We start from the raw sequence: 17,725 nt of genomic DNA, 5'->3' as shown, positions 1-17,725 counted from the left end.
AGCGTTGTTGGAGCTGGTGTACCTTTTGATTCCTCCTTTATGTTAGAACGGCAAATTTGTGCTTAAAATTTGTTTGTTAGACCAATTTCTTTGGAATGGCCTAATTCCATGCTCGGTATTGTAATTCAGAGAGGTTACCACTTGTCGCTAGCCGTCAAATGTACAGGCACCATTTATGTATAACAATGTTACAAGTAATTCTAAATTTGTAATTAACTTAACCAATAACTGTATTGTAAATTGTTTTATTTCAGGTGTTCCTTATCCACCCACAAAGAAACTCGGAGTAGAGGATATTTATGATGTAGACCAGAACAGTAAACCAAACCAAGCCAAGTTAAAAGCACACTTTTTACAAGAGGGACGTCTCTCAGAAGATGTAGCATTAAGGATTATTAGGGAAGGTGCTGCAATTCTAAGAAAGGAGAAAACAATGATAGATATAGATGCGCCAGTAACAGGTACAAATCTCACTACAAACCCTGTAAACTTAGCTTGTCCTAGGGTGCATTTCATATGGCCAATGAAGGGGTAACTGCTTTTAAAATGATTAAAAACTTATTCCTTTAAAACAAGCCCCTACTAAAAACTGTTGAGAACTGCTTTATAACACTGAATAATCGTTCATTTAAAAATACATTTAAAAAATAACATTCATCATTTCTGCTCCCGAAAAAAAAAATTGTGTTTTATAAGCATTATTTTGAGAAAAAAATCCTAATTTGACAATACTATTAGAAGCCTCCACCATATAACATCTGAAAAACGGGTTATTTAAATTTGTCATTCCGAGAATTCAAATCTCTCCTGAAAATTTACCTATTTCAATAGTTATTCTTTTCATGTTGTTCTGTGAGACTGCGGTATAGAGCACTTTATTGATGTTTGATATTGCAGTCGACTCCGCCTAAGTCAAATTCGCGTAAATTAAAAAATCGCGAAAGTCGAATTTTTATGAAAGTCCCAATTCTTTCCTATACATTACTGTGTAATTTTTATTAAGTCGAAATTCGTCTAAGTCGACATCTTTTTGCGGTCCGAATACACACATTCTTTAGTGATTTATATCGTATAAGTCGAAGTCACAAATCACGCGGCGGCAACACGCTAAAAAAGCCGATTAAACGTATGTAATTCGATAAACAAACGACAGAGGAGATAATGTGGGACCATATCGGTTCTCTCAAGCAGGTTGTATAGTATAGGCGACGTCCTACAACTCGCGCTAGTGTATAGTGTATGAGTTGTTTCATAGTTGAGAACTTGAGCGGCGTTTTGTGGGTACCCATTTTGTGCTAGACAGATGGCAATAAACAATGGATACCGATTTCGAATAACAACCGAAATGTATTTATTATACGTTTTCGTATTGTTTCGGGCTTAAACCATAAAAGAAAATACAGTTTATCATTGCCGATAAAAGAGGCTTAGCATTTATTAGGCCTAGCTAGCTAGCTAAGCAAACTCAATTCAAGAAGGCTCATCGCTTAAGTCGCGACAGGGCAGGGTTACTAGGCCTAGCCATAACGCGGCTAGTGAGTGAGCCTAGGCCTAGCATTTTTTTTGCAAATCTGTAAGTCGAAGTTCGCGTAACTTAGGCGGAGTCGACTGTATAATTATTATTATAATGTTTATTTTTCAGTTTGTGGAGATATTCATGGTCAATTTTATGATCTTATGAAGTTATTTGAAGTTGGCGGTGACCCAGCAACTACACGTTACTTGTTTCTTGGTGATTACGTAGATCGAGGTTATTTTAGTATAGAGGTAAGAATTGAATCTGATTTTATGTTTACATTAACCACTACTGAACTACTGTCATAATTAAGACATTTAAAAAGGTTTTTCAGGATTTCAAGCCAAATAGCTTGAAAAGCTTAATTCCATTGGGGTTCTTTATATCTAAAATAAATAAATAAATATTGGTTTATAACGGGTTATAATTTGTGTTGTCGCTCTGCCATGTTAGCAGTTTTTTACGCATTTATCTTCTTTTCAAAACAAATTAATTATTTTACCAAATGTGTTATAAATTCATAGTTTTACAAATGTTAGCCCCAAGGGTTCAAAATTCAGGATTAGTGAAACATCTCATTTAACAGTCAATATATTTTGCATAATCCGTGTTTGAATATAACAAAATTGTTGGTAGGATTTGTTGAATATAATCAAGTGACCATGCAACAAGGACATAAAATAAAAATGTGACCAATGTTCTGGTGGTAAAATCTTCTCAGTTAAGGTCTTTAATACAGAAGTTCAGTGTACCATGATGTACACAGGCATTATGCATTTCAAAGAACCAAGTGCATCATTCTGAAGAAGGCCCTGGTAAAAAGCTCCAGTCAATATACACCAGTTCAGGGACCATGCTCTTCATACTATCCCCTTAGTATAACATGAAACAATGCTGGCCAACCTTATAGACAAACACACCCACTGTTTATATTTGGGGAGGGGTGGGTTATTAGAGAGTGGTATTCCTAAAAATTATGATACATTATTATGATCATTCATAATCATACACATATGAAAATGGTTTTTCATTGAACTTTAATAGATAGAAATACTTCCTCACTCACATCACAGCAATGTTGATGTTTTTATATAGATTGCATTGCATTAAACTTTATTTAGTAGCTAAAATTATACCACTTTTATCACAATATTTGTGTAGTTACCTACTTTTCTGCATAGATTAAAGTTGTTTACAGTTGATAAATTCAGAAAGAAATTTGGGTAGTGATCTGTTTTGAAGGTTTTGCTTTCAGAATAACAATAGCTCAAACAACTTTATTACAGTATTTTGAATATTGCACTTTTATCCATTGTAGCTGTTCGTTTATGGTGTGCAATTCAAATCAAAGATTTTGATTCCATTGAAATCCCAGGATTAAAATCTGAACCTTCCAAGCCTATGACCTTGATATTGTGAAATATTGTAGCAGGTCACTTTAGCAATTAGCTCCTGTGTATTATGGTAGCCAGGCCCTGTGAATATTATTAAAATATAAAAAAAGCCCAGTACTTATTTTGTCAGTGATATTATTAGTATTTCATGTTAATTTTATTATCTGTTTCAACAATCAATGGTTTAGTACAAATGAATGGCTTTATGATTGTTCTCCTTAATCAATACATTGTATTTTACTATAAATGGGCGTGTCCGACTGACTTTGAGGTTACTTAATACAGAGTATAACCACAGTACTGTATGTAAATTTATGAATTAGAGTTTTACTTACTGTTTTCAATATCTGAGGGGTGTAAAATGTGCAGAATACAGGAAATTAACTACCCATAATGAACTCTACTTTTGTTAGAGTCTGATGGGAAGGGTAATTGGGCTAGACTGTTTACAATAGAAAGAATCGGTATTGTTGTCTATAGTATTGTATCAGAAATAACATTGTGGGAAAATGGTGTTCTTGATTTTAATAATATGCAGTAGATTGGATTTTGAATGGAAATTTTCCAAATAACACATTTCGGGTAGATGGAAATGTTACCTAAAAACCATGGAAACACATTTTGGTTTGACATCTGAAACCTATTTTTGGCCTACACAATGATATCTATAGACACATGTAGTTAGTAATTGTAGTGTTGTTAATATCAATTTCGGATTTAATTCTGAATACTAACTTTACATATCATATTATTTGTATTTGAATGGGCTGTTTTGAGCAGATAATCAGCAGACCCTGATGTCCCCATTATTAGCGAGCGGTGTGAGTAGATCACTGCGAATAAATGTAAAATTATATTTTGTGTGTGTTTCAATGGAACCATGCATATCTATGGTGTACATTGTTTTTTTTCTTTTTAAGTGTGTGTTGTATCTTTGGGCACTCAAGATCCTCAACCCTACAACGTTGTTCATGCTCCGCGGTAACCATGAATGTAGGCATCTTACAGAATATTTCACCTTCAAACAAGAATGTAAGTATAATACATGAGCTATTTTTGATGGCATAAAATCTAATCCATTTCCGTGTTAAAAAAAACTGATTTGAAGACCGTGTTTGCATACAGTCTGAATAAAATATAAAATCCAATAGTTTATAATTTTTATTATTTTTTTTACTAAATTACTGAAAATTAGCTGTGGAGTATTATATCAATATAAAATAATGGAATATTATACTGACAAACATGAATATTATTTAATAGCATAATTGATATTTGATTTATTTTTATTACTGTTGTTACTGTAATTAATTTCAACTAAAACTATTTTTAGATCAGTTCATTTTGTTTTCATTCAACATTTTTGCTCTTTTATTCTAGACAATTTCTTTTTTATTCAACACCCTAATTACGTTTTTTTAGACATATATTCATTATTCATATTTTATCAATATTCCTCAACAAAGATATCATATTGTAATGTATTGAATACACAATGTAAATATGTACTTAATATATTATTACAATAACATTAAATATTATTAGTTAATTAAATTTGTATTCAATTCATTTGTCGAAGTTTAATTTACTTCTGGTGACAGTGAGTCAGACAGCCATTCCCATAGGATTATCAGAATATTAAATATTATATAAAATTATTTTTGAAAATGGTACTATTTATCAATGAGATGTGGTTTTAATTAATGCAGGAATATATTTATAGAAAAATAACTCGATTCTAATTATTTAAGCAGCCTGCTGTAAATCCCAACATGCGCACGGATTGATATTTTCAGTTTTCGGTTTCAATCGATCGTGAAGGCCAAAAGAAAGGGAAGAATCGTAACTTTTCAGCAAAATTAATGGATTCTGGTAAAAAGACAAAGACAATTGATGCAGCAACTAGACAACGTCAGGCTAGGCCTACAAAACTAAGCCTAGCTAGGCTAGGCTTACAGACATTCGACGCGAGCTACTTAGGTAGTGCATAGTTTCTTTCTTTTTATCTGTAATTTACCATAAAACGTACATTTAAGACAATGAATAACCTGGTTTAATGTTTTTAAAGTAATATATGTATTTTGTACAAAATGTCAAAAATTGAAGGGAATGGGTCTGTAAAAAAACAGAGGGTATTCCAGCATGGAAGGTGGAGTATCGGATCGCATGGGTTAGATACATTTTTAAAAATTTATACTTTTCAAGGTTTATCTCGCTCTTTGAGGAAAGAGTGCTATTGTCGGTTTATCCAGGTAAGCTAGGCACAAAATTGACTGTTTACACTTATAGTCTATTTTACTGACATGCGTACAAAGTATAATATATATTTTTTAAATTTAAATGCGAAATAAAAATTGTCTTACTTAATTCTTATTTAAATTACCATAGAGACTATTAACTAGAATGAAAGAGTGTAAAATTATGAAGATTATACGTTAGGTACAAAAGATGCAGTTTTAGTTTATTCATACAAGAGTTGTTTTTAATTACTATTGGGACTAGTTGTCTTAATACAGATTGCATGGTTATTCACTATAACAAATTAACTCAGAACTCATCATAAAACATCACCTATGCTTTCTTGAATAGCAGCTGCTCTATTTTAATTAACTTTCTAAAAATAGTAACATTTTTTTACATCTCATCTAAATAATGGAAATTTTACTGTTTCTATTTTGTACTAACTATTTCAATTATTTATTTTTATTTAAATCTAAAAATGGACAGAAGAAAACAATAAATTCACAATAAAAGTCCATACAAACTATAGAAACAAGTCATAGAAAGTCCTAGAATATTAATCTAATAATAAATATGTTAGTGGTCTATTTCAATGGTTTTTAATGTCATAGATGCTGTTTATACCCACTACATGCATACATTTATCTTAATAGCTAGGTTCACATTCAGAAATTATCGTGAGTTTCTTTATCATGATGTTCAATGTGAACCTGCAGGAAGTCGTTAACGTGATCTTGGATATTACGAAGTTATCATGATAAAAGACAAAATTCAACCAATCAGCGCTCGGTTGCTAATCGGGTGATGTATGGGTCATCGACCCAACCGGAAGCCGACGACCCCAACAACAATAATTTTGACAGCGCGTTATATTCTTTTTGACGTCTCCATCTTTCAACCAAGCAAGCTGCAATACATTCTTTTTATTTTATCGCAATCTTTCGTTCAATTTTTTTCAATCTTCGGATAACTGCTGTATAAAACTGAACTCGCACAACGCAAACAACAACAAATCAACAAACAAGCTACCGCACCACGTCACACACCATGTTCTCAACGTTTGACCTCTGTCACGCAGCATTGCACCTCATTAGAATACTTATATCATGATGTCCAATTCTATGTAAACACTCTTCCTGCTAACGTGATATTCAATATCACGATACGAGAGCACGCGATAAAATCTTATGTGAACGTGGTTAGTAATTATAGTATGTTTTTCTTTTTTCCTAATAAGTAGAAAATGTATTAGAAATTTAATAATCAAATACTGCAGAGTTTTTTGGGTTTTTTGTGGGGGGAAGGAGGAGTGGGGAAGGCTCATATTTGAATAGTGATGATTAAAAATAACTTTACCTTTTAATTTCTTTTTTTCCTAATAAGTAGAGAATTTATTAGAAATTTAATAATCAAATATTGCAGAGTGTTTTTGTTGGGGGATTGAGGTTGGAGAGAGGATGCTCATTTTTTAATAGTGATGATTAAAAAGAACATTTCATGCATTAAAAGAAAAGAATCTTGTCGAAATGAAACAGACTTGTGCCTTCTGATCACATGCCACTGCGATTACTTGCCATTGCACCATATCACTCTTTCCAATTAATTTTTTATCGACATGTTTTTATAATACCCAATGCATAGCAAATTATGTTAATGATACTGTCTTTAGATTATGCACATTGATTGATGAAAATTATTTTGTCATTACAGGTAGAATAAAGTATACAGAGAAGGTGTACGATGCCTGTATGGATGCGTTTGACTGCCTACCTCTGGCGGCCTTGATGAACCAACAGTTTCTATGTGTCCATGGAGGCTTGTCGCCAGAGATCCACACCCTTGATGACATAAAGAAGGTAGCGTGTAGTGTTTGCTATTGTTGAAATCAATTTATGTAATGAATATTTGTATAGAACATTATCTCCTTTATGTGGGATAATTAGCGTAGACAAATTTACGATCTTTTGATATAAATACAATGCAATATGTTTTTGTTAACAGAAATGGGTTGATTTGATTTGATTTTATTCGGTTTCAACATAAGATTACAAGATAATATGAGTCCAAACAATTTACTAAGCAAACACATTAGATTAGAACCAAATTAGCTCATAAAGTCAAAAGAAAAATCAACTTAATTCCAACAGAATCCTTTAAAAGACAGCAAACAATTACAACAAACAGCATAATAAAGAAATCAAACACGCATTACAATAATATGTGGCAGAAGATATACATTTTAATAATATGAGACTATAAAAATTGGATGACCTACAAAATTTCTTGTTAACTATTATACATGTACAGTAAATGTAAGCATTAATTTTATGATATGCAGATTATTGTTTATCATTAAAAGTAACAATTTTTCTACTTACTACTGCAGTAGCTACATTTTACTTATAAATATAGTAAAACAATATTGCCCTAACAAAAATGTGTAAATAGTTTTGACATGATCCCTTAATAATGTGATGATTTGTATATTATTCCAGGTGGACCGATTCAAAGAGCCACCAGCATTTGGCCCAATGTGTGATCTCCTCTGGTCTGATCCATTAGAAGACTTTGGCAGTGAAAAGAGTGCGGAACATTTTAGTCACAACACAGTGCGTGGATGCTCATACTTTTACAGGTAAGATTCTTGGAAAAATGATTAATATAACAATTTTTTTGTCATACAGTACAACCTCCCTCATAGGGGATGTAATAATATACGGGCCCGGATGTAATAATATACGGGCCCGGATGTAATAATATACGGGCCCGGATGTAATAATATACGGGCCCGGATGTAATAATATACGGGCCCGGATGTAATAATATTCGGGGGATGTAATAATATTCGGGGGATGTAATAATATTCGGGGGATGTAATAATATTCAGGGGATGTAATAATATTGAGGGCATGTAATAATATTTAGGGGATGTAATAATATTTAGAGGATGTAATAATATTTAGGGGATGTAATAATATTTAGGGGATGTAATAATATTAGGGGATGTAATAATATTTAGGGGATGTAATAATATTTAGGGGATGTAATAATATTTAGGGGATGTAATAATATTTAGGGGATGTAATAATATTTAGGGGATGTAATAATATTTAGGGGATATTTTATTAGATTATAAAGAGATGTTAGACTACTATACACACAATATTCTCGACATTTCAATCTATTTTTTTTTAAATATATTTTTTAAACTGCAAACAAGCAGTGTTCTTATATTTGCATGTACTGGGATAGTTACAACAGTAGCTTTGCACAATTATTAAACACAATTAAGTAAAATAATCACACTACATTATCATATAGTATTTACAGTTCTATCAATCTTATTGGTTGATGTTTTACTGTATGTATTTATTTAAATGTATTGTTAAATAGAATGTTCTGTTTTTTTTCATTTTTTTTTGCATATTAACACTAAATAATGTACATAGTTCACATTAAAAAAAAAACTGAGAAAATATTTGCATTTTAATTTTACGAAAGCTTTTTTTTCTATGTGTTATGTAAATTAAAATTATATAACAAAAATAATGGACACTTTTAAACCTCTGTCTTTGTAGACCTTAACAGCTAGAGACATGTAATATTCAATGTATTCTAAGTAAAACTAAGCTTAAGAGAGTGATCCGTTTCCAACTAAATTATGTCAAGTATTTAAGTTGTTCTGCTTTGCTAATTTATTAATGCATGTAATAGACGTCTGAAGCAAAGGCTACTACTATAAACAAAGTTATATAATAATAAATATAGCACTGGTATGCAAATTTAATGTCGCCAAACTTATCCATAAAATTTTTTTTTTATGTTATGCCAAAACTAAACATAATCTTTAGTGAATGGAATATTTACAGTCAAAATACTTTACCAAAAAATAAATATTGTATAGGATTGGCATATGAATATTAATTACACAAGAACCTCTATTAATGATACATGTTCAGAACCCAGCAAAGTGTCCTCTTACACAGTAATAGGGACATCCTTTACATATAGAGGCTGTAGTTTTAAGCTCTGTCTACATTATCAGACTAGTTTCACTATCAAAAAAGTGTGATGTGCCCAAATATGGTAGTGATATGACATCATCATATCCATATATGGGCACATCACATAGTTTTGTCACATAAAGTTTGATAGTGTAGACAGAGCTTTAAACATTGGTCTTTGTTTCACACAATGTTTTTAGCATGATGAATGCAGTACCATTGACTGTGACAATAATTTTTAAATAATAAATTAATTAGATGAAGTAAAGGTCATAAAATACTTTTTTTACTGAAAATATCTTTTAAAATATCAGCAAATATGGTTTTACAGATAATATCAATCAAGTGTAGTTGTAGTCTTTTATCTTCAGGTTAATCATTCTTGTTTAATGTACACATTTATCAGACCTACTGCAGTTTATTAACATCACCACACCAATTCAGTTGCATAATGAGACAGGTTTTTTTGTTATTGCATAATTATGAATATAAGTTTAGTAAAAAATAATCTTTCAAATCAATTACACGTTTAACTGGTTATCTTGCTTAACACAAAATAAACGGTTGTTAAGTTTTTAACCACGACCACACACGGATCACACCAGCTATTTGGGGACCAGAAATGGAGCATAATTCAGAAAATAACCCCGGTGATTAATTGTTGAAGGCAAATGTTAACACCTTTCCTGAGACATAAAAAATAAATCATTGTTTCACTACAAAAAACATTGCATGATGATTGTACTGTAAGATGGCTATTTCAATACCAAAAAAGGGAGAGGGGGGGGGGGCATTAGTCCGAAAAGGATTCCCATGATAAATTGTTGAAGGCAAATGTTAACACCTTTCAGACATATATAATAAATCATCATTTCACAAAAAAACATTGCATGATGATTGTACTGTGAGATAGTTTTGGCTTGTAAGATAGTTTACACTTTTGTGTAATCAGTGATGAAAACCAAACAACAAATTCATCAAATGGTTTCCAAATGGCATTCTCTCTTGCTGCGTCTCTTTGTCATTCATTGAATCTTAATTGCAATTAAGTTAATTTTTGAAAGGTCACAACTTGTTTAACATGGCTGTATTTTGCTGTCATCACTCTCGCATACGATTTATCTGAGTGCAGTAGACATTCAACTTTGATGTAGCATCTAATATCAGAATAATTATGATTGCTTTTTAATGTCTTCTGTCAGTTACTTACTGTAGTTTTGCATTTGATCAATTTTTATATAAGTTAATATTGCATAACATTTATATTATATTACATTATTTACTAACTTTATTTTTGTCATAGTAATGTTAGTATAACTCCACTCTGGTTTTGAGCATCCATGGTATAACACTAACACTAACATTTTAACAAGTCAAACTACTCTTGTACACTGGTACATAGTATAGTACTAAAACCTCACATTACAATAACAAACTGCTCTGTTACTGTATGCTGTGTGGTGGGGAGGGATTGTGGTGTAGGGAGATTTTATAAATTCGCCTTCCCATGTTTAAATTGGTTACAACTTGTTTTATAGGTAGACTATTGTCAATTCAGTGTGAAATTGGTCCAAAAATTTTATTTAAATTTCTTGAATTTTTCGGCACACACAGATGCAGTTGTCTAGATGTGCCATAATTCTTTTTTTTTTAAACCTGTTCATTTTAAGCTCAAACTATGATTCATTTAAAGCATAATTTCCTATCCTAAAATGCTTGATATATTTTATATAAAAACTGATCCTAGGTACGATATGATGATATTCATATAGATACATTTAAGCACCTGGTTGGACACAGGGTCATGAGGCTGTCCCAGATGTTAAACATAAATTAATTGGATTAGCTAGCCAGGCATTAATGAACGCTCCTCCCACACACTATAATAACGTGTTTATAGAATCATGACACGTTTTAGTACCTGCTTTAATCTATACATTAAATAAAATAACAGCTTCCATGCTCAAGCTACAGTCCCACAAAGTTGAATACACGCAAAAGAAATCCAAAAGATTTAAAAGATTATAGTAAATATGTTTTTGTCAGTCAAAATTATTCTACTGTAGAACTTTACTTCAGTACATTTTGTTGTTACTCTTTAACCTGTTTGCAATTATAAAGTGTAGCAAGTATTGTTGTTTAATCACCATAAACCTTACATAAACCTCTACTAAAAAAAAATAAAATTATGGATTAATGCAGATAAAAATACAATTACTGCAGTACAGTAGAATCATTTTGACAATCCTTTAATTAAAGATTACATTTGAGAAAAAGTTTTTAGCGGACATTGAGCCTTGGTCTCTAGATCAAAATTGCTAATAAACCAAAACATGTAGGCCTACTTGCCCAATAGCTTAATGTACTGTAAAGCTTAATTATTAGGCTAGGACAAAACATGAGTGCAAAGAAGCTAGCACTTAAGTTTTGATTGCATAATTATTTTATTAGAAAATTCTTGATGGTAAACCTAATTGTATTTATTAGAAAATAGTCACAAAAACTAGTTATTTTTTCCTTTTGTGCAACCACACATTCTAATTGCATTTTCAGTTTTTTTTTTTGTTGACAACATAATATGACATTAACACATTTCTATGACATAATCATAATCAGGGGTGATTGTATAGTCTAAATGTTTTACTTGGCAAAGTTTGGGCCCACTTTCTTGACAGAAAATTATACTAATAATACTAATAAAATTATAAAAAATTGTATGTGAACCGATTTCTACATCCTGTGCTCAAAAAAAAAATACTAAAGTTACAAAATTCAATATATTTATTTGAACACATGTTAAAACGCTGATAGTTTCAATAGAACAGCAAATTTGATATATTATCTGATGATAGGATATTAAAGGATTTATTGCATGTACAGTATTTTATTGTAAATTTGATAATTTTCCAAAAAGGAACAAATCTGAAAGGAAATCGGATATATTTTCAATAGAAAGATTAGATAATGAAATATGAACTGAATGAAATGAAATATCAATACCATCAGAAGTATTTTCAAAATTGTATTCTGCTCTACATTACTAACTAAAGTCTAAAGCAGTTGGCGGGAGCCGAGTGGTTGTGGAAACATACTGATGTGTAGAAAGACATGGGTTCAACTCATGAAATAATAAAAGCATTTATAATGCTCCATATATCCAATTAATGATTGCTCATAGGCGCAGTACATATATGTATAAAACCAATAAAAAGAAATTGATATAAGAACTAAAACAACTTTAGAAAGATAAGAAGATAAAATACCACAAAGGTCTGACATAAATGGTTACTGGTTGAAAAATAATGGGGCGTAGAAAAGAAGTGCCTATCATACTAATTTCAAAGCTTAGTACGATAGACTTCTAACAACTTTATTCTCCTATGTTCAGAATGAATAACAGGACCTTTATCTTGTTTAAACCCAACCACACAATATTATATATTACTATGATTTTTCATTAATTGAATATCATAATTTTATTTATTCATAAACAAAAAGTGAGTGGGCGGTCTTGCCATGATTTTTGCATGTAGTCAAAAGCTACAGACTTGTTATGTAAGTTTGATCACTGTACAGTAGGCCTTGAATATGGAAACCAATCTCTCAAGCCCTTTTCACAAAGAATTGCGGCAATATCCCAGTAAGCAAGCGGGTATTATTGCCGGTCTAGACCCATTCACACAGACACTATTACGGTCATTTTTTGGTTTTCTGTGTGAAAGTCCACAGTAAAAAAGGCGCAATATTTAAAGATTACTGTCTTCATAAAGGTCGCACTTCATTAAGGGGTTTTACCCCTTTCACACATAGGCCGACGTTCACGAATTACCACAATATTACCGTCTTACGGCTCTGTGTGAAAGGGACTTCATTCACATCAGGTACATGCATGCAGGTTATATAATGAGTGATTTGAGGTATCAACATTATTTTGGGGGAAAGGTAAAGATTATGGTTGTTAGAACTTGTTGACCCCACCCAACATTATCCAGAAAAGGTGATGACAGTTTATTTTATGGGCTTTCAACTCAAACTATCAACATAAACATAAGTACCCTGTGATAGCTTAATATGGTTTATTATATATAATGTTATTATATGACTTATTGACACCAGCCCAAGAATGTGTATTACTAAATAAAGTACATACATGAGGCCATGATATTGCAAGGCAAGCCGAGTGAATTATCTGCATAAGTTTTCATCTAACTATATTAACATTGACAGCTTAACACTACCAGGTCAAATGTTGTTTATCTTTCTGATTATATTAGTCTGGTAGCTCTGACAATTTTAAGAACATCTAACATAGTATTTCAGTTATGCTAGAAACAAGATTTCATCATTAGTAGCTCGTCGATACTATTTATTATCCGTGTGATCTTGTGAATTCAGTTCCACAATTATATCTTGTTAAAATGCTATTTTGTCATAATTTTATGATGTAAAATGAAAGGTCATCCTTGTGTGTCGCAGACACTTTTGTACTGTGTTTTTTTAATTAATTTTAACAATCATCGTGTTAATTGTGTCATTTTTGTTATATTATTAATGAAAGGTCATCCTTCTATCAACAAAACTATTTTAATATTAGAACAATAAAGAAAACATAATTATCAACAATCAAATACTATGTGTATTTCTACACTGGATATATACTGTAGTATCAACAACATTTATTTAGAAATAGTTCATGAAATAAAAACAGCATACATTAATTACAGTAGTAGTAATGCACTACTATAAAATAAACATATTCTTCAAACATAAACAGGTCTGTCCAATCTTATGAATTCTATGGAATACTTTTATCTCTAGAGTGCAATATAATATTCTTTAGTGTACATTATGCAAATTTAGTGTCTAAAACTGTCATACATTATGAATTATTATACTACTGTATGGAAATATTTATAGATATTGTTTTTATTTTATTGCTCATTTTATATGTTCTGTGTTTTTTAAAATCTTTATAAATTTTGCGTTAATGAGGTACATTAAAGCAATATAATTAATTAATTTGTACTATAATTAATTTGTACTATAAAAACTAAACAATTGTAAGTAAATATTGTATGAATTGATTATGAATACATTAGGTAAAAAATGCTATAAATTATAATTTCAGAATTATTGATTTTTAAAATGCATTTGTTCACTGAATGAATGTATTCTTTTTTATTCCACACATAAAACATGAAACGATTTTATTTCTATTGAAGTCATCATCTTAACATGAGAAGGGTAGATCTCCTACAAGGATTATGAATCCTAAATAGCTATAAAGAAGGCATCAAAGTCACCAAAGAAGGGAGAAGCAAGCAGCTCTTTTCAGAATATCCTAAAGAGATCTTTTAATTTTAAATTCAATTGTCATTTATTTATTTATTTATCATCAAAGTCACCAAAGAAGGGAGCAAAGAAGTTAAATATCAATTTTCCAAACCAAACAGCGCTTCTCAGAGCCACCGAATATATGCTTTTATTCAATTTTATAAATTGTCATTTATTTATTTTTGTTTGTTTTTTTCCAGTTATGCAGCCTGCTGTGAATTCTTATCTCAGAACAATTTACTGTCCATCATCAGAGCTCATGAAGCACAGGATGCTGGGTAAGTTTTAGGGGTGTCACCTTTGAGCCACCTGTTCTGGATGTTATTTATAAATACATCACAATGGGTGTGTCTTTATTTGTCTAATGTTCTGGATGTTTGTTGTCAGGGATTGCATAACGTAAAAGTTGGTTTGTCTTTATTGCCCTTTTTAAAAATCTTCCTTGCATTGTTTATTAATTAAAAAGCAACAGTAAAAAAACAGAATTCTAGGTAATTTTTCTGACAACTACAACAATATTAGAACGCAGTAAAAAAAAAAAGAAAGGTCGTGCAAACATAAACTTGCCAGAAAAAACGATTTGTCGACAATTTTTTTAATCAAATATTATTATGAAATACAAGATACATGTTCAAATTTTGTATTTGAAAAAAAAAAATGTTATAATAATATTAATTTGGGCAGCCTATTGGATTGAATTGCGCACATGTGGGAATGACACATACAACAACTTTCTACTCCCCTAAAGGTCCCTTTCGTGTTGTACATTTGCCATCAAACGGCACTCATTCCTCTGTCCGACAGAGGCCGATATGGACCAGTACACAGAGTTAACCCCTACTTTTCCAAAAGAAACTGGGTTCTTTAAATTGTGTACATTGAACCGCCCACTATATCTAAGAAGACTTGTTCTACACCAGAAAAATGGTTAAGGAGTACTTTGAACCAGTGTCGATGGTATAGCTATGGTTTGCGGCACTCCTGTCATAACAGCTTGCCCACTCTTCTATAAAAAGATCAGACATTTTAGTCTTTAAACAGTATAAAATCCTAAGTATATTGTGTAGATTTAGATATAGAATATTTAAAATAAAAGTTAAGCACTTAAATTCAATTCATGTCACAATTTTAAGCGAATTTAATTTAAACAGTGAATATTTTTATCACGATAGTAACATATAAACATGTATTCAAGTACTTTAGATGGAGATTCATACATAAAAGGTTGTTACCAGTTTGAAGGCAATATCTTGCAGTCATATTCACAATTGACTGATGATCAATCGTTTAGACATATGTACATTACAGTATGCTGGTAATATTAGAGATGCATTTATATCCATAAATATGCAATGATAATATTTATGATTATATTTGTCTGAATAATATGATTTCTAAATGCAATAATTTCATTCAATTAAAAAAATTCAATTTCTATATTATTGTGTAATTATCTTCAAATTCATTAAATTATAGTTTGTTGTGGCTTTGGCTTTCTAGATTGTTTCCACCCATTTTAATAGGTACTTGTTTCAGGGTTGGAATTCATAGTGTTATTACATGCTTCACGAAAGATACCAATTGATGCGGTACTAAGTATCTGTTCAAACACTCCTGCGAGCAAGCCTGTGCGTCTATCACGGTCACTGAATCGTACGGTCATTGTATACACCCGAGTAAATTACGATGAATAAATTACATTATTAACTTTCTGGTGAACACGTGTAAAACCCTAGAGTCACCTCAATGTCGAAGATGAATTAACATTTATGATGATGTAGTGTTTGAATCAATTCTACAAGGAAAATGGAGATTGAATGAGGATATTAAGGTTTATGCTAAACATTGCTTAAATTAAGTATACATCAGGAAATAGGTTGATTGAGCACCTGCAACAAATAAGATTAAAATAACATTTTACCATTTATTTACCGTAAAAATTATGAAAAAATTTGTGGTAAAAATGTACAACTCATGCTATGTTCAGACCCATGGCGTTAGACCGTTTTAGCGTACAACGTTACTAGCAAGGTCACATTACAAACCGCAGAGAAAAAAATGAGGTGTTTAGACCCATAGTGTACGATTATCGTTACAACGGAAGTGCATCATTCAGGTTGTTTCTAGTTGCATATTCATGTGCTCTTACCCACATGTTTTCATCATTATTTCCACTGTATATAGGCCTAGATCTCAGCCCTACAACAATTATGACAAAATTTGCCGTAAATAAAACATACCTCAGCATTTATTTAAGAAAAATATACTAAAGCCAAATTTCTGTTTCTATTGTTTTTATTTTGTAGTAAAAAACTGTCCACAACTGTTCAGACACACATTCTTTTAGCGTCGTACGCTAAAACGGTCTAACACCATGGGTCTGAACAGGGCCTTATTTATATTCATAAGAAATATAGACATCGTGGTCGTTTTAAAATTTGACGTAAATCAATTGATAAAATTATTGATTGATTGATTGATTAAAATGATTATTTATTGAAATAAATTATGATTAGAATTGGTTGGTGAATAATCGTTTTAAATCAATAATGTATTCAATATTTACACTGACACTAACAGAGTCTATAAATTATCGATCAGTTGACTGAAAGAATAGATTATTTACTAAATTAAGAATGGATTGAATGACTAACTAAATAATTAAGTGAATGATTTATAAACCTATCAATGGAATCATTAAATAAATCTCATTCTGACTGTGATGAATTAATATCTGATGTTACTGAAAAGAAAACATTCTTTCTATCTACCTTAACTGTCAAGTAGCTTTCAATTTTCAACAACACAGGACTAAATTGTGTTCAATTTTTCTTCCAGATCTTTCAAATCAATTTTGATTTTTTATGTCAACAATAAATCCAAAAAAAGGGTCAAATTTGCATGTCTGTGATAACATCACCTGGACTTAGAATTGACCAAGTTGGGTTAGACGAATTCACAGATATTGCCAAAACAGTGTAAAAAAGTCTAAAGCTCTGTCTACACTAACAAATCCAGTTTGACAAAAAAGTGTGATGTGCTCAAATATGGTAGTGATAATGATACACCCGAATATGGTAGTGATATGACATCATCATGCACATACTGTACACATCACATTTTTATGTCACATCAAAGTTTGATAGTGTAGATAGTTCTCTTTAGTTCTTGCCAAAATCAAAGCTCCTAATAACAAATATTCATGTACTGTATGTAATAATATAAGGTTTAAAGTA

The 17,725-nt window shown here is 31.1% G+C and overlaps 1 protein-coding gene across 6 annotated transcripts in view; it reads left to right on the top strand.

Annotated features, from left to right (window-relative positions):
• Window positions 1–17,725, top strand: part of LOC140052093 (protein phosphatase 3 catalytic subunit alpha-like) — a 51,890-nt gene that overhangs the window by 7,464 nt on the left and 26,701 nt on the right. For all 6 annotated transcript variants that reach the window (XM_072097497.1, XM_072097493.1, XM_072097496.1 and 3 more), the window contains exons 2-7: window positions 255–461; window positions 1,643–1,767; window positions 3,831–3,942; window positions 6,862–7,007; window positions 7,647–7,786; window positions 14,690–14,767. In XM_072097497.1, coding sequence (XP_071953598.1) covers window positions 255–461; window positions 1,643–1,767; window positions 3,831–3,942; window positions 6,862–7,007; window positions 7,647–7,786; window positions 14,690–14,767 — 808 coding nt within the window. The remainder of the gene's footprint in view (window positions 1–254; window positions 462–1,642; window positions 1,768–3,830; window positions 3,943–6,861; window positions 7,008–7,646; window positions 7,787–14,689; window positions 14,768–17,725) is intronic.

This window comes from Antedon mediterranea, chromosome 6 (assembly GCF_964355755.1).
Source record: "Antedon mediterranea chromosome 6, ecAntMedi1.1, whole genome shotgun sequence".
NCBI classification, from domain to species: Eukaryota; Metazoa; Echinodermata; class Crinoidea; order Comatulida; family Antedonidae; genus Antedon; species Antedon mediterranea.
This window is presented reverse-complemented; position numbering and strand designations above follow the sequence as displayed.